General features: G+C 37.3%; 1 protein-coding gene across 1 annotated transcript in view; it reads right to left on the bottom strand.

Moving 5' to 3' along the window:
• Window positions 1-19292, bottom strand: part of LOC110173018 (glypican-6-like) — a 181387-nt gene that overhangs the window by 8258 nt on the left and 153837 nt on the right. Inside the window, 1 exon segment of the mRNA XM_020938992.2 lies at window positions 18794-18823. Within this exon segment, the coding sequence (XP_020794651.2) occupies window positions 18794-18823 (30 nt within the window).

The raw sequence follows: 19292 nt of genomic DNA, 5'->3' as shown, positions 1-19292 counted from the left end.
ATAGTTTTTATATTTTTTTATTTGTTTTTTCTTTTCTACATATACATATATACATCTACATATATCCTCCTTCATATAATTGAAGCCTTCTGTATATCAAATGCAGAACGTGGTAACCATATAGACTGAATGACTGGTACTGTATATTTAATGTATTGCCAGTAATACGAATACAAAGTAATACTAATATTAAGTATATTACTAATATGAAGTAAAACTAAGCAGTGGACATTCACCTTGTGGCTGGTAGGGCCGTATACATTTGCACACTCTGCCTGTACCAGAAAAACTGCTCTGAAGTCTGTCCCATTCTGGTTTCCCTCCTTCATTAAACATGTTTTTGTGCAGCTCCGGCCCGCTGAAGTCCCCCCCTGCTCGGCTCACATCTCGGGGGAGTCTCTCCTTGTGTCTGTGGACTGCAGTGGATGGAGGCGCACACACAGAGAGAAGCAGTTATGGCTGGTGGCTCTTTAGCCTGTGGTAATAATTCAGGGAGCAGCAGTAGTCTCCCTTTATCTGGGCTGTAGCTACAGGCCACACAGTTCATTCAATAAAACTCCCTGTGAATAGAATAAACACATCATACTCCACACATTAAGTCAGCTCTTAAGGCACAGCACACACACTGTCTCCTGCTCCTCACTGTGTTTAACATCAATGCACAAACACTTGGTTAAATTATGCCTGACTCATTATAATCATTTACTTTTGCCTGTGCCTGTAGAAATCAAATCATATGGTGTTTTATTGTTGTAATGTTTCACTCTGAGCATGTGCGTCTTGAATCTGATGGAAAATATATTTAGATTATTCAACCCATAAAAGATGAAATTACCTGTAGATATAAAATATTATGCAGAGAGCAGGTTAAGCATTAAAATTTTACAGCTAGATCAGAAAGAGAGCAGCCCTGTTTTGGGATTCTCAACACCTCTAGGAGTGAATCAGTCTGAATGAAACCAGAACATTACCTGCATGCTAGTTTTAATATTATTTTTCAATTGCAATTCAGACGTCTGGCGAAAACACACAGACTTTAAAAGAGATTAAAAAAATAAAATATAAATAGATTGAGGGACAGACAGAAAGTGGCCCAATTTTCAGATCAAATGTTTTTTTATCAAAAAACAAAACAAAACAAAACAAAAAACATCCAGAGTAAGTGTGGTGAATGTGTATGGACTTAAAAAACACAAAGGAGAGCTTTTATATTTCTGTGGAACTTTTTTGGTCAATAAAGGTTAAGGGTGTACTGTGTAACTTTCCTGGTAGAGGGTCCGCCATATACTTAGCCTGATCCATCAGACGGCTTCACTTCGTAAAAACCGTCTGACCTCGCAGTGTTAGAATTTGTTCACTTGATGGTTGGTGGGTACTTTTTTCAGTTAACCAATCGCTACTATTTGGTCGTGACGTCTGTAATGCGCCGCTAACGGGGCTAACTGGTGTATTAAGTTTTTCCCTAATCCCGTAGGAAGGAGGACAATAATGTCTTTCCCCTTGATAAAATTCACCAAACATTTTCTTTATTCCGACTTTAAATCTTCGATCTCAAGAATTGTTGCCAACACAAAATCTATGGCTCTTCGCTGATTGACTGGTGCGGGGGTTTTGCAAACCGTCTAGTTTCTGATTCCTGACCTAGTCGCTGGAGAGAAATGAAATTGAGCAGAGGCACTAGGTGGCGCCAGCCTGGCTACCATACACTTCATCGATAGTTCCACAATATGGCAATAAACATATCTATCTCCATAAATATGAGTATGTGACACCAACAGGTCAAGTTAGTTCAGATGTGTGGAGAGGCAAGCCCACTCAAAGCTCAAATACATGATTTTCTAGGTATTTCTGAGCAAAAAACAAAACAAAACATAATTAAATCAATGCTAGATAGATGATTTTAATGCCTAAAGTGGAGCATTCTGGGGAAACAGGCGATAGACCCTTCATTAAAAAAAATACACATTGCATCTTCAAGTAAAAATATAAATAAATTACTGAATAGACATTACATTTGCTGAAGATATTATAACAGATTGACATGATGCCTTTAGCTAAAAGAGATAATGTTGATAATTACACAACACAACAAAATACTGCAGTAACAATAGTACACATTGGTTACACAAGAGCCTCCCCATGTCCCTCTCACACAGGGACTACAGAGCATTCAGTGGCCTAAAGCATCCTCACTGAACATGAAAGAACCTGCGGCCCCTGAACGCCCCGCCTGGACACTGGCCTTAGTTGTGAGTGCTTAATCCTGTCACGCACATGCCAAAGCTGGTTAGGAATCACACGCTTACCTGCCACTGATACATGCGGCTCGAACTGCCTCTAAACACCACTTTCACATAAATCTGCACTGTCGTCATTCTGAAGGGAAAATCTGACCACATATTTGGACAGAAAGAGGTATGTAAACACGGCATTGTGCATGTTGTTGTATAGTCTAAAGGGGGCAAACATGGTGATGGTTGACACTGACATAAACAATCACAGAAGAAGAAAGGGACATTATAGACTAAACATACAAAGGGAAGGTAGTTGTGGTTTAAACAAATGTGCTTTAGTTAGAATGATATTTGTCATTTGAAATTACGTGGAAACAATGGAGCAACAGCAGATCCAACAGAGCTGTGCAGGAGTCATGGGAAGAGGTTTAGATATACAATACAGTAGACTTCTATCAAAGTCTGGTCCAAACTCACATGGTAAAACTACAAAGGTCCAAACTCACATGATGAAACTCCACATGAGTACAGGTGTGTAAGGGTTAACAGTTCTCTGCACATAACACACTAAAAGAAAAGAGTCTACTGTATAAATGGAGGTCAGTTTGAAAGCGTAAATAAAAAAGAACAGTTTGATTCAGAACTTAACTCAGTGACTCACTTCATTCAGGCTGAATGTACAAATGGATACTGCTGTCCACCACTCTCATAGTGACTCACATTCATCCAGTGGAATAGAATAAAGACCAATAAAACATAATTATAGTTTTATTTTGAATTTCAAAGGGTCATACCAACTGTGCACAGATTCATTTGAGAATCAATACTGACAAGGTCTCAAAGTATCAATTCTTATGCAAAAATAATAATCTTTCACTTTTTTAAAGGTTTTAAATGACATTTTTGAAATAAATTGTTTATATTTTGTTTATCTGGACATACTGTAGATTTAATTTTGACCTGGAGTAGAGCAAAAATAATTAAACCAAAGTAAAAGGCTTTAGAGGAGGAGTTTTATTTGCATGTGTGTGTGTGTTAATACAGAAATGATTGGTGTCTTTATTGGATTGGTAAAGATATGTAGCCTTATTATTACTTGGTATTGGATCAAAACAAAACAAAACACTGGTATTGTCTATCACTAATGTCAACTGCAGGGGAGCTTTTTTAGTAGGAAATTATAATTTTATTTTCAAAGTTGAGGGTGATCAGGTCACAGCAGTTGTCACAGAAGTTATCTTTCAAAAGTAAGCCAAGGAAAAGTTTTAGTTGTAACAACCAATGCGATGATGTGAATAGCAAGTATATCACACTGTCCATCAATAATAATTACTTTTGTTGGTTTAAGACAAGCTAGATCCCTTTAATCTCTGGATCACAGTAACAAGCTGACAGTGGCTGTACACAGCTCTGTCTACAGCCCAGGTGCCCATTGCTCCAGGTCCCATGACCATCAGCATTTGAGACAGTACAGGACACAGAGTCAGAGCAGGAGCTGAAGAGGTGAATGAGAGCACAGGGCGCTGGTCAGTGTGGCCTTTGGGTGAACATTTTTAAAGCGTAAGTAGTTATGGATGTGAACAGGTCAAGACGACAGCTTCACCTGAATGCTTGTCCTTGTACTGCTTTGAATGTTTTTTAAAATTGAAAAATGTACGGACAATAACAAGTGGAGGAGATGAGTAACCAATTACTCATAGTAGTGCAAGATTTTAAGACTCTTAAACTCTCAACTACAGTGAATTGGTAGAATACTTTTGTGTGAATAATATGAAATAATTGAATAATAGCATGTATTCAATTATTTCATATTATGGTATTCAATTATTATTATTATTGTATATGGTTTACTTTAATATTTACAATTACACATTGGTTCATTCAAATGTTATTATTGTTATATATATCCTATTGTATATTTTCATCAGGGGCTTGCATATTTTTCCTTTTTTTCCCCTTGGTACTGAACCTAAACATGTCATGCTATATAATGCTAATCCTCTAGCTAAGGTAGGCTTGACCAAGATTATAGCTCAACATCTGGAGCTGGGCTGGACCCCAGTGAGGCACGGGAATGGGAGAGGCTATATGTAAAGTATTGTTTAGCTTTAAACTACAATCATCTTTAAAATTAGGCCTGTCATGATACCAAATTTTGAACTGTGATATATTGCTCAAGTAAATAAAGACAATAAATGATAATACTGAAATTAATTTATGCCACTGACACAGTAACCCTACAGTACAAAAATTATCACCAAATTCCTTTATATTCTATATGTACAATATGGTTGAAATTAGCAGCAATATCTAATGAGTGATTAAAGCTTTCAAATCTAAAAACAAACAAAAAAACTGCAAAGAGAGGCACACCTGATGAATACTGACTCCAGATAAATGTTGTTCATCTAACATATATTGAACAATAAGTCGATATAGTAATTATCATGACAGGCCTATTTACAACTACTTTTTCCTTTGTTACTTAGTATTATCTTTTACAACAAAGATATAGACGGTTTACATCACGGTCTCCACCTACAGCAGTATCTATAGCACCTCTGCAGTCTATACCAGGTGAGTGAAAGATAATACGTGGAGAGGAGGCTGGAGCAAGGGGACCAGAAATCTGTAAATGATCTATTATTTGGGCAGAAAATCAAAGAAGAAGAAGCGCGGGGGTCAGCGGTGCAATCATGACTCGATTAGGTCTCACATGATGTACGGCCAGTGTACAGCTCACAGCATCGTCTGCAGCCCAAGGCAACTCACCCACTACAACTCTATTTTACACAAATGCACGTACACAACAGCCCAGATATAAAGTTAGATTTATGCTCAAACTCTGTTCTCAGTTTCCAAAGTGTATATGGATATAGATATAAATAACTTCTGTGAAATACTTGAAGCTTATTTGTGTAGTTAATATGTTGTTACAGCTTTGCAGTGATAGAAGTAGTACTCAGTTTCGCTATTTTCAGTAAAAGTACAGAGATCGGAGCAAAAAAGATACTCAAGTAAACGTATTTCATGAAAAATCAACTTAAGTAAAAGTATTTTGCACTGATTTTGAGATCTAAAAAAAAGCTGTTTTTATTTGTATATTTTTGTTTGCTCAAACTACAAATGTGTTAAAAATACCCCCCAGACTTTAAGCAGATCTCAGGCAATAATTAAAAAAATATTATTAATATACGTTTATTTTTAGGTCCAGCTCTTGTAGTGTAGTAGAAAGTATAGATACACGCTCTCAAATGTAAAACTAAAAAGAATCCACTTTAAAATGTATTCAAATACAGATACCTAAAATGTATACTTAATTACAGCACTTTACCACCACCACAGTACTAGTACAACCACTGGAGGTTTGATTGAAGATGGAAATAACAATTACTGAGTGGACAATGTGACCATGTGATAAGATGTTATTTATGATGATATTTAAAGATGTTTTCTATTCTTCTTCTATTGGTTTGTCTGAAACATTTGATATGTACCTTCAAGTTTAATGGATTTAACCATAAATAATGTCATGTCCAATGTTGGTATAACATATGATAATAATTGTACTGTTACTCAGAGATTTCCTTTCTTTACTTCTGTATGGAAAATGACAGTATCTTCTTCTGATCAGTAACAGAAGCTTTGACTGTTACATTATACTCTGATAAAAGAGATGCTGTCACAATATTGTTGCATTAATTCATATAATAGATTCAAATAATAATACTAGCTCAGCAAAGCAGTGCCACAAACAACTTGCGTTTTGTTCCAGTTCCATGTCTGGATAAATGAAGTCAGTAGAGCAGCTGAAAGGGCATCTGACATAAAACCTTTATCAAACTGAATGTAAATCACTGCAGGGAGAGGATTAACCCAAAGAGAGAAAAGCCAAAAGTAAGAAGATTAGCCATTAACAAAGTGACAATGCAGCAAAATCAGTCAGCACTATCCCTGATCCTGTCTGCTGCTTCGTTAATTTACTGTGAATAAATAGAAGTTGGAGCTGATGATATAGAACCAGATCCTAAACCTCAGAGAGGGGAGCTAGAGTTAGCGTAGCACATGTTAAACAAAGCATGACCTGACTAATGTAAGCACAGATGGGGCTCACACACAGCTGCCTCTGTGTCCCATCCCGAGGGGAATCACACCATTTGGGAGAAACAGCTCCAGTAAACAGATGCTCCAGTAAGTTACCAGAGAGTTTGGAGAAATACTTTCTGAAGTAGAAAAAAAAAAATCTGCGCTTTAAAAACATAATCACAGAATACTAACAACAGCATGTACAGGTGAGCAAAATGAATGAATACAATTATTAGCAGCTTGAGGCAGATGGCGTGGGGTTGAGCCAAGAGCACGGGGACGCACACAGAATCAACTAAGCGTTGAAATACATTCTGTAAGGACTTTATAAACATACTGAGCAGAAAGATTTTATAATGCAATTCAGTTTGTTTAATCACAACAGCAGTCACCTTGCAAAGCTTAAGAAAACTGTTCATTTTACCAACAGAGAGTTAGAAAATCAGTGAACAGTTACTAGTCAAAAACAGACGAGCAGATTAACAAACATTCACAGAAAACAAGCTCAAAAAAAGAATAATAATTAAGTAAAATATAAATATAATATAAAAAAATAATAAGTAGAGAAAACCAGAGTGAAGGATTGATCCACTCCCATGGACCGACAGGCTTCAGATGATCACAATATGTCATGTTGAAACCACAAAATTCAAATAGATACATACTGACCAAGGAAAACAATAAGAACAAGAGTTTTTCATCTCCCAGTGGTCATAAAATCAAGCCTGATTGTAACAAATAAACCAGTGAAGTGGTGTTTGAAACAAGATTGACACACGTGTACATATTTATCCAGTGTGTCCATTTTAATAGAGATCAGATGTAAGAACGAAGTATTTTTTCAAATGATAAAAATAGACCACCTTACTATCTCCAAAAAGCAGTTCCAGTTCACCGAGTTTTGTGCAGTTTGCCTGGTTCACTCACAGCCAGCGTGCATGTGGTGTTTCTGGTGTTAAATAATGCACTAAACAGGATTTATTTAAGCTGTCTGCTGCCCACATAGATGAATGGGGCTCACCAGGCTATGCTGTGTTAAAGAAGGTAAACAGCCTCAACCTCGGTCTGTCTCTGTCTGTCTGAGAGTCTGAGAAACAATGAACGAAGCAGTCCCCAGTTCACCCAGAGGTTTTCATTGTAATGATATAAAAGACAACAGTACATGTTCACATACACGGACCAATGTTAATGTGGATTACTGTCGATGGGACAAGATCTCGTGACACAAGATCTTGCGAGATTGTTTAGATGAGTTACCTGAGGAGCTATAGTTCCAAAACGCACTGCTATAATAACAACAAAAATATTGAATTAAAATAAAGAAATTCTGATGCCAAAATAGTGAACAGGATTGCACAATTTATTTATTACAAATTGTGTCAAAATCAAAGTCTTGTTCTCTTGGACCCAATCTCGTATCTCGTCTTGTCTCTCTTGATTACTAACCAGGCTGGCACCACCTAGTACTGCCGCTCAATTTCATTTCTCTCCAGCGACCAGGTCAGGAATCAGAATACACTAGACAATTTGCAAGAACCCTGGAGGTTGTAGACGGTGCGCCGGCCAATCAGCGAAGAGCTGTGAAGCCATGATGTTAAACTCAAGCGCATGTCTGGGTCCCTTTTGTGGTACAGCACAACAGTAAACAAAGCGGTCGAGATGGATGTAGACAAAGCCATACATTCTGTGTTGGCAATGATTCCTGAGATCGAGAATTTAAAGGCAGAACAAAGAGAATGTTTGGTGAATTTTATCAAGGGAAAAGACGTTATTGCCCTTCTTCCTATGGGTTTTGGGAGAAGCTTAATATACCAGTTAGCCCCGTTAGTGGTGCATTACATATGTCACAACCAAATAGCAGTGATTGGTTAAATTAAAAAAAAGTACCAGTGTACTGCCAAGTGAATGAATCCTAATGCTGTGAGGTCAGACAGTTTCTACGAAGTGAAACGGCTGATGAATCAGGCTACTTGATTACATTAGCCATCAGTGAAAAGACTGTACAACATCAGCTATGGATACAGACCATAGACTGTAAATAATTGGACAGAGCTAACCCGCGAGCTCCAAATAGGAAGTATTCGTAGAGGCGCAACCGGCTCATTCAACTTACATTGACAAATTGTCACCCCTCTCTTTGTAACTGCTGCAGTGCGCCTTGTCATTTTGATCTTAAAATGTGCATATCAACCCATGCTACATGATCCTGCTGTTTTTATTTCACCATTTTATCCATTAATAAATTCCTATTCCAAATATAGAGTCTGGCTGCAAACTGGCCCCTAACTGCGAACATCATGAGCTTCATTTTGATCCCTTAATCTACTTCTTTTTATGATACAAATAAATAAATCAAAAATCAGATCCTTTTTGTTTGTGAGTTGAGATGAAAAAATTCTTGTTATTATTGTCATTTGTTTACTATTGTCAAACAAAAGGATGACAAAGGATACACCCTTGATTCCGGATAAAACACCACTCTAACTGCACTACACTATAATCACTGTTGGAAAAAGATATTTATTGATTAATTAACACTTTTGATCACAGTCCCACGTATGACCACCGGGGCCAAGTGAAAGAGACAACAACAGTGGCTTATCTTTACTGTGATTTTCTGTCCATTTCATCCGCACAACATCTGCTGAAGGAGCCCAATGACAGCGTGTATGTCTGTGAGGCTGTCCACTACAAAGAGCTTTTCTTTAGACATGAAAGCGGAGCAAAGGGCCACTGTTCCTTTTAAAACTATTGCTTTTCTCAGAGGGACCAGAGCTGCCCTCCAGTACAAGAGGCCACAACAATAAGTTTAGACAGGGTTATAAAAGGAGGAAATACAGGTATCAAAGTCTGGAGTATATATTGATCTGCAGTGGGTGTACGTGTCTATAGATGCGTTTTTATCCTAATTTGTTTTCGCACACGCAGTCTGCAGATTTAGCAAGAACATGAGTCTATGTCAGGTCTCCATATCTTATGACACACCTTATGAAACACTTTGAAGGAACAGTGCAAAAGACAAAAAATATATATAATTACACCCCGTAATGGAGAAAATGTACAACAAAAGTAGATAGTAGAGCTGTTGTAGAGTAGACCAAGAGCTATAAAGCTATAAATATAGGAGGCTCTAAAATAGAAATCTAATGGAGGAGCAGTTTATTTATCATTTCTGCACATGGAGAAGACACTTCACATATTGTGTATTGTTCATTCAGTTTGGCCTTCGCTTCCATTGTAGGGAGTATTATAAGTACAGAGACGTAGGCCAAATAACAATGACTGAGCTGGAGATGTCCTTGGTGCAGCAGTGCATTTTCTCGATCAGTAAGCTTTTGGTAATCGTGTTATTTAAAGGGCCTATATTATATACTATTTTCTAGCAAACCCTGCATATTTAGGCTGAGTTCTTCTCTTAAACTAAAAACACTCTGTTCTACCTTGTTATGTTGTAATACAGGACGTGCTGAACTGTGTTTTTAAACTCCATACACCTTCACCAGAATCATTTGGACAATTTCAGCCCTAGAATTCTTGGTCTCTACTGAACAAAAGACAAAAGGTAGCCATTAATTTAATAAATACCACTTCATGATATCACAAGGTGAAACCAAGCATTTTGAGCTTTGGTGATGCAGACAGAGTAATAATAAAGAGTTACTCAAACACGTGTGAAAAAACACAACAAAAACACAAGTCCAGGCACTGTATGTTCTTGGGTCTAGGTGTCAACATTCTAACATGGTTTAAAACTGACAAGTGTCAATTTTGTGTAATATATCACCTTTAAACCATTAGCTGCCTGACACTTGAGCATGTATACTTTTCCATTTCTTCCAAATTGAAGACATTGTGAATGTCTGTGGTCCATCCTTCCAGCTCTGGGCTATCCGATATTGAAAAAAAAAAAAAAAAAAAGTACAAAAGATACTACTGTAGCAGTTACCATTTTCTTTCTTCCAACTTCTATACCACAGACTACAACAGACTACTAATTTGAGTAACTGTTTTCTGGTACAGTTTCTTTTTCACTCTGTGGCATTCAGAACACAGTTACTTTTCTAAAATCAAAGGTATTTGATTATGTAATTTAGGCTTCACACTGCACAGTATCAGTGAGAAATGTTACTCTTGTGGTGAGTGTGCGTTTTTTCCATCTCTAATTAGTAATAGGAAATGCTTTAAAATAGTGAAAAAATATAAAGCTGTTATTAATATTATGTTGCATCTTTACACTTGCATTTAAACGCAACTCAGAGTAAAAGTATGTGTTCAGAATACAGTACTCTGATTGGTCCATGTATTGAAGGTATTTAGTAGGGATGTAACAATAACCGAAATATCGTGAGATTGTATCGTCAAAAATCTCACAATAATATCGTGGGCCGTCACAATATATCAAACTACAAGTCTCTTTACTTAAATTCATTGTTATGGTGCAGCAATAGCTAAAAAAAACAAAGGGAACTACACAGACCATGATCTTGGTGTTGTCAAGAGAGACTTTTTTAATTTTAATAACACTTTTAAATCATAATTCTTCATATTACAACAGTACCATTATTGACAATGTATCAATGTTTTTTTTTAGTTTTTTTTAAAGGTAAGTAGCATATTTACAGTTCACAAATACCACAATAAATATCGTACCATGAGATGCATATCGTGAAAATATCGTATTATGGGATTTGTATATCGTTACATCCCTAATATTCAGTATTCTGTAACTAAATATATTTCAGTATTCTTCCCACCACTGCGCCCAGGACTCTTTTCAAAATCCTGGGCTTCATGAGAGCACCTAGCTGCTGCAGTAGCCTTTTGTGTATACACTTGTGCATACACTATAATATGACCTAGTAAATCATGCATCCCCCAATGATGTGAAAGCTATTCAACAACAAGAAAGTCTCGCCATCGTAAAGTTTTTTAACCTAATCTTTGTCAGCACAATCGAATCCAAAGTTGCCTAAGCCCGACAGCACTCACACCCCACGGATATTACTGCGGAGAAAGCTTCTGCTCAGCACGCCCAGTGTACTGAATTAGCATGCCAGCACAATTAAGTGCTCTTAACTCTGTTCTTTTGCCTGCTGATTAGCACAAAAACTGCGGCTATTAAAGAGCAAAGAGCCAGAGTACAAATCTGTAAAAACATGCCAGGGTTTCATTAAACTGGCTCCATTTTATCGCATGGCACAAGTCGGAGCAGATTTGGCGGCAGGTCCATTGGTCACTTTGGACAGTGGCTTGGGCAGTGGGGGGAGGTGGGGGTTTTCAGGAGCTGATTACTGTAGCAAGCCGAAAGTTTGACGAAGGAACAGTGATTTCTTGTCCATTCAGATTCACAGTGTGCGCACCCGATCTGCATAAAAGCCTTTGGTCTTGACTCAGCAGTGGAGCAGCACTAACAAATGCTTCTCTTTAAGGCTAGCGCGCTAACTTTAACACTCGGCTCAGACACTGCGGCTGCCACTAAAGCTGGATGTACTGTAGACCTGGCCATTGTTTTAAGAGGCAGAGGAAGAAAGGAATATCAAGTAGACTAATACATAAGCAGTTTTACAGTTACATAGTTTTAGTAATATACAACCCAGAGCTATTGAGAGACTGATCTAGTCCAAACCGAAAGAATGTAACATAATACAGATATTATTCTGTTTTCTGATCTATGTTATAATGTTTTTTCCTCAACAAAAAGATACCAGGAGTTGTGTTTTGTTTCATTCACACGTTTCACACAAAAACCCTGCATATTTCAACACTCATCATTAGGATAATTTCAGCCCTGGAATTGCTGGAATCTCTACTAAACTAAGGTGACCAGATATTCAAGATTCTAAACTGGGACACACCCGGGTTGGTATAAATAAAATTGTGAAAAGAGCGTGTAACATTGTGCGTTCTTGTGTCAATCATAATCTGAGGGAGTTCTGTCTTCTTTTTCTTCTTCTGACTTGTTTTTTTTTGCCTTATGGTCATTCGCAAACAGTTTTCTGTATTTTGGCAAAAGCAAATGCTAATTTATGCTCCTCTCTACTGTTGGCAGGGATCAGATTAGTCAAAATTGTGATAGTCCTGTTTTAGTCCTGGTTTAGTCTTAGTTTAAAGAGACAGTCCAGTATTTTGGAAATAGGGCCTCATTTCCTAGTTAGTTAGAATGTTAGAGACGTGTGAAGACACTTTTTAAATATTCCATCCACTCCTTGTATTTGCAGAGGTCACTGGTGCTAGGCTAGTGCATAGTCATAGTCAATGGCCATAGTTAACCTGCCTGTCTTACCCACTCCACAAAGCACCTGAAGCAAATTTATTATTATGCCAGACTATCGATGTGAATGTCTGTGTCGATAGAATAATTTTAGAAGTAAAACAAACCTTGAATTTGAAGGATTTATGTCTGAGCAACAGCAGCGAGTTGTACTTCCTGATAGAAAGCTTGGCAGTGGTGGACTGACATAGTAAAATTCCGCTGCTGCTGAAAAAATAGTCCCTCAACATGCGACGATTCATGCGATGCAAGGTTAGTTTTATTTCAAACATTATTCTACCAACACAGACATTTACATGGACAGTCTGGTGTGATAACAGATTTGCTTCGGGTGTTTTGTGGAGTTGCTAAGTTTTTAATGGCAGGCTAACTATAGCCACTGACATGCACTAGCCTAGCACCAGCAACCTCTCCAAATACAAGAACTGGATGGAATATTTAAAAAACACGTCTCCAATACTCTGACTAGGCTAACTAAATGAAATGAGGTCATATGTCCAAAATTATGGACTGTTTAATCCTGGTTTAGATCAAATTGGTCAAAAATAGGGACACCTGGGAGATTTCTTGTATAAAACTGGGACAAATCAATGGTTTTGAATAAATCTGATGGGACAGGGGACACAGGTCTCAGGGACATTTGGTCAACCTGTGCTAAACAAAACTTAAAATGTATCTGTTAATGGAGAACTACTGCTTCAATACATCACAAGGTGGAACAGAGCATTTTGTAGACAGACTAAAAAAACAGAATAACTCAAATATGTGTGAATGAAACAAAACACATCCCGAGGTATGTTTTTGAGGAGGTAACATTATAACATGGCTTACAGGTCACAAGAGTCAATTTTGCGTTATAGGACGTTTAAACATGAACCATTGGAGGTATTCTAACATGTCATTTTTCTCTATGAAGGTTCCTCTACATTTATTTTACTTTTTAGCTGTGCGGTTATGCTAAAACTATAAAACTGAATACGAGATTGTTACTAGATTGTTGTTTGGCTAACATGAATGAGCTGCTGTCTACCTGGTAATTCTACAATGTCAACCATTAAGTAGCACATGCTGGGAAAAAAAAATCTACAAGTAACTGAGAGAGAAAATAGCCATTGGTCACTATGGAGACACATTAGTTCTCATTATGTGGAAAAGAACATATAATTAAGGGTTATAACACAAACTATAAGACCTAAGAAACTCTAGTAACTTGTGAACATTAAATATGTTTTGGTTTAAAGGTGCATTGTGTAACTTTTCTGGTGGAGGGCCCACAAACCTGCTTTATCAGACATGTTTCACAGTGTGGCTTTAAACATTTCTTTCATCATGGAGACCAAACCAGGCCAAGTTACTGGTCAGATCTCTGGAGAGGCAATAAAGCCACCTGTAATAATTGAGTAGATGTAAGGTAAATCTGTTTAATGCCATATTGTGGACTATTCGAGACAAAGTAATGAGAGATTTGTAGAAACAAGAAAGTGACAGACCCTCAGCTGAAATGTTATCATCACAAAGTCCTTACCATCAGCCTTAGTCCAAATAAATATTGCCATACTTTGTGTATTTGGGCCTCTTGAAAAGCCATTAAGCCCCACTTTTCATTTACAGTAGCCTAATCACAGAGCAGCAGACACATAAGAACGACACTCTCCCTTATAGGATGAATGGTGTGGTGTAAAATATAGTTACATGATTGATTGAAGGAATAAAGCACTGATGATTATTTACAGTTTTGGCCTTCCTCTGAAAATGCTCATTAGCGGCTGGTTTCCTGGCTGCGCTGGCCTGATAGAGAAGCTGTGAAATGGAGCGTGGAGCGGGCTGGCCATGGTAATGACTGATTCACTTTCTGTCTAAGAGCACTGACTATTCCGCTCGCAAACAACAAACAGCCCGGGACACAGCAGTGTAACAAATCTGATAACAGTTCGAACAACAATCTGGATGCTACAGTTCTGTATAGATGATTCAACAGAAAGACGCCTGACAGTATATATTTGTCTAGTATATAACAGTCAAATATTCACCACTTTTGGAAAATACAGACTACTACTGACAGGGAGAAACCCACAAGAGCTGCTATAATAATAGTAATAAGAATGCAGTATTCTTACTTTTACAGAAGCTCAAAGTCCCTTTACAGACTTTATTCACTCACTCCACACGGAAGTGGTAATCTACTACTGTAGCCACAACTGCCCTGGGACAGACTGATGAAAGCAAGGCTACAATTCTGCGCCATCATGCTCCAACCACCAACACTCGCGTAGAAGTGTCTTGCCTAAGATTCTAGTGAAGGCATATGGAGTTTAAAAACACAATGGAGCACTTTCTGTATTACCACATGACATCACAAGGTGGAACAGAGCATTTTCTTTTTGAGAGAAAAACTCTAAATATATAATATAAGCAGGTTTGTGTGTTAAACATGTGTGAATGAAACAAAACACAACTTCACGTATGTTTGTGATAATGAAATTGTAATATAGATCAGAAAATAGAGTAAAATATTAGCTCCTTAAATTATATGAACCTCATGGTACAATATTTATTGTGGAGGCTAACAAAACTGTTAAAATGCTACTTTTTCCTCTTAAAATACCTTGGCAAGACTTAATCCAAAGAACTTAAAGTGCTTAAAACTGTTATTTCTTCATGTAATCTACACTGAAATGGAGCAAAGGATCGTGGTCTATGTAGTTCCCTCTGTCATTTTTATAGCTATTGCTGCACCATAACTCTTTATTTAAGCAAAGAGTCTTGTAATTTGCTATACTGTGATGGTCCACGATATTATTGCGAGAACTTTGATGATATGATATCATGATATTTCGGTTATTGTTACATCCCTATATATTACCCATTATTATGCCAGACTAACCTAATGCTTAAATGCCAGGTGTCTTTGCTTCATTCACATTTTCCTGGACAAAAGCACACAGTTGGGTTAAGTGCACTCCTGTCTGACTTCCGCACTGCTAATGCCAGAGCCTCACATGTGGATAGAACAGATCAGCTGAATTAGGAGAGCCAATAGGTTATCTTCCAAGCATTTCCAAGCATATTGATGAAGTCATTAAAATGATTAAAATCAGATTTGGTGTCAGAAACCCTGCTCCACTAAATCCTGTGGAGTTTTTCTCCCTGAATCATAATCAATGTGTTACCAGGGCTCTCAGCATCTGTGCTTGAAATTCATAATGACTATAATGGACATTGTTTAAAAGGACTTTACTGCAGTTTTGTCAGAAGTATTGCTATGAATATGGATTATAAGTGAGAAGAGACGGGGTCTGAGGCAGAGTAAGCATAGTATTTTCTGAGAAGTAGAATTATTTATAGGACAACTTTAAAGGACCTATGTTATGCTATTTTTTGATCTATTATAATATTGTTTCCTAATCAAAAACATGGAGTTATACTTTGTTTCATTCACACATGTTTAATACACAAGCCCTGCATATTTAGGTTTAGGTTTAGTTTTTTCTCTCAAACAGAAAACCCTCTTGTCCACCTTTTTATGTCATGTCATCACAGCACCCTTCACTAAAATCATATGGATATTTTCAGCCCTGAAATTGCCAATTGCTACTGAACAAAAGATAAAAATTTGCTGTTAACATGAAAACTATAACTTCATGACATCACAAGGTAGAACAGAGCATTTTGAGCTTTGAAGATGTAGACCGACTATAATAAAGGATTTTTCAAATGAATATGAAATAAACAAAATACAAGTCCAGGTATGTTTTGATGAGGTAACAACATTCTAACGTAACTTAAATTTTGAGTAATATAGGATCTTTAAATATACCAATGCAGATTATAAGGGATACATGAATATTACATTACTGCAGTCCAACCCTTAAACTGACCAACACACATACAAAAGTTAATAATCAACACAGTAATAAAGGAGTCTTGAACATCAGTCTTGCCCACAATTTACACCAAAGCATAACAGCGCGTAAGCACAGCAGCACAGCACACGAGCACCATATGTGCAGGTGACACTTTTTCATCTTAACTGGTCGAACAATTTACACCAGCACTGTTGTATGTGTGTTCAACAGCCATCATTATGCTACGCGCCGCTCAAATTAGGTTGGAGTTCTAATGTTGCAGCGTCAACAGAGCATCTCCAATCTTTTTAGGAGGGGACAGACAGGAAAAGGGTGTGGGTTGTCAGAATAAACTCACGATGCCCTTTCAAAGTACGTTCTCTAAAACTACTACAGTCGTGTAAACACTGTGTCGCATCTGGGAGGTCGGGGAATGACTTATGATGGACTATGGAAAGTTTATATATATATTTAAATATAAAACACTTAACGGCAACTTCACAAGAACAACTTCTGAAGGAAAAGGGACGTGGTGAGTAGCTTCATTAATGCGAGCACCGCAGATACAGCTTGTTATCGCTGCAAAGCACAGTCTCTCTTGTTGTCAGTGTTTGTTTTGTGATTTAAAACACAATTCATCCAATCAACAATGAATACAAAAGCAATGTAAAAAGTTTTGTATTGAAACATGAGAATACACAGAGGCTGGCGTCTCAAGAGCAGTTCTGCTGGCTCTGATGTTAATTCAAGCTTTTAAAAGTAAGCACTTGTGCAGCTCTGTCTACGTAACGTGCTGCTGACTCTCCTGATGTAAATTTTGGGTTACATCTTGTATGACCACTGTAACCACTGATTTTCCATGCAAACAGCTTAATGGATACAACATTCCAAGCTGTAATGCTGGAGCCAATTCTGTACATATGAAAATGTTGTTGAAAAATGATGCGTTCAAAAAGTGAACTAAAAGAAATTCATTAACATTAACACTTAAATTGCAGTGTGCATTATTAAAACCCCCTTGACCGAAAATTATGCCAAAGTTTGTAAAAGTTCAGCTGTGGCAAGTCCTATTGAAAGTACAACTGTTAGAGAGCCATTAGTCACCATATTCTTCTCTTAATGTTGATTTATCTCTACTACTTTGCCCCTCCTATGTACTGCAGTATCAATTTGTTTTACTTTGTCCCCTTGTACGTGTACATAACCATCGTGCAAAACAGCAAACCACAGACAAACAACTAGGCCTGTCACAATAATTAGCATAACAACTTTGTTATTGTTCAGTATATGATGAAAAAAATATATTTTTACTCAGTAGTACTCACATCTACACTTTCTTTACATTGTTTTTTTTTCTTATTTTTTGTATTAGTATTAGGCCTGTATGATAATATGTGAACTGCAGTTGTTTGAATAATTAACATCTATGACACATTTTAGATACTAGAACTACTACTACTAATACTGCTACTACTACTACTAGTACTTACTACTGCTTATTTATTGTGTCAGTGGTATAAAGTATTTTCAATACTATCGTTTATTGTGATACTTTTCTGTTGCTACCAGGGTTGTTACTACTACTACTACTACTGCTGCTGCTACAACACCTACTACTACTACTACTACTACTACTACTACTACTACTACTACTACTACTACTACTACTACTACTACTACTACTACTACTACAACAACTGCTACAACAACTACTACTGGCCAATATCTGTTATTGTTACTAGGGTTGCTACTACTACTCCTGCTACTGCCACTACTACTACTACTACTACTACTACTACTACTACTACTACTACTACTACTACTACTACTACTACTACAACAACTACTACTGGCCAATATCTGTTATTGTTACCAGGGTTGCTGAGCTGTAGTTGTTTGAATAAACATCTATGACACATTATAGATACTAGAACTATTACTATTACTATTACTATTACTACTACTATTACTGCCACTACTACTACTACTACTACTACTACTACTACTACTACTACAACAACTACTACTGACCAACATCTGTTATTGCTACTAGGGTTGCTACTACTACTCTTGCTACTGCTACTACTACTACTACAGCTACTACAACTTCTTACAAGTACTTATTTTCCTACTTCAGGGTACTTCAGGGTTATTTTGTCAGTGCAATAAAGTACTTTCAACACTAATGTTTACCGTGATGCTTTTCTGTTGCAGTATATCATACTTTAAAAGACATTATTGTGACAGGTCTGTAAACACAGGCAGACACAGTGTGCAGTGGATTCACCAAAATGTATGAAAATGGCTGTGGTACAATGGAAGTGGTGAAGGTAGGCGGAGGAAAAAAGAGGACTTACGCTGTGTTGCATTGTCCTCCACACTATCCTCTGGGAGCAGCAGTGAAATGAAGAAGAGACAGTTAATTGGACAGTGGAGTCATTTAGAGATTTAGAGAGAGGATCTGGGCAGAGGCATGGCTGTGGGTTAGTCAAGCACAAAGTTACACGATAAATGGTACCACACAAGTCCTCGTGTTTTACTGTGAGATTTACAGCACCTACCTTTTATGTGAATCCTATTTAAATGCTCAAAATGGGAGGTCATCAAATTTAATCATTACAAAGAGCTTAAATTATAATGGGCCAGTGCGACAAGGAAGTATAGTGCATTCAATTATTATGCAGACAGTGTAATCCCTCATTTGTACAGGAGGGGTGCAATGTAAAGGTTTCAACTGTGGTCGTCTGCACACTGTTTTTGTAATCAGAAGCTTTTAAAAACACAATTGAAAGTATCCAGATGTCCACAGAAACCTTCTCTACAATACAACAGATAGACATCTTAACCACATCTTAC

The sequence above is a fragment of the Boleophthalmus pectinirostris genome, unplaced genomic scaffold (assembly GCF_026225935.1).
Source record: "Boleophthalmus pectinirostris isolate CB_2022bp ecotype Guang Dong unplaced genomic scaffold, ASM2622593v1 HiC_scaffold_19, whole genome shotgun sequence".
In the NCBI taxonomy this organism is placed as follows: domain Eukaryota; kingdom Metazoa; phylum Chordata; class Actinopteri; order Gobiiformes; family Gobiidae; genus Boleophthalmus; species Boleophthalmus pectinirostris.
Note: the sequence above shows the minus strand (reverse complement) of the source record. Positions and strands in the feature narration are given on the sequence as shown.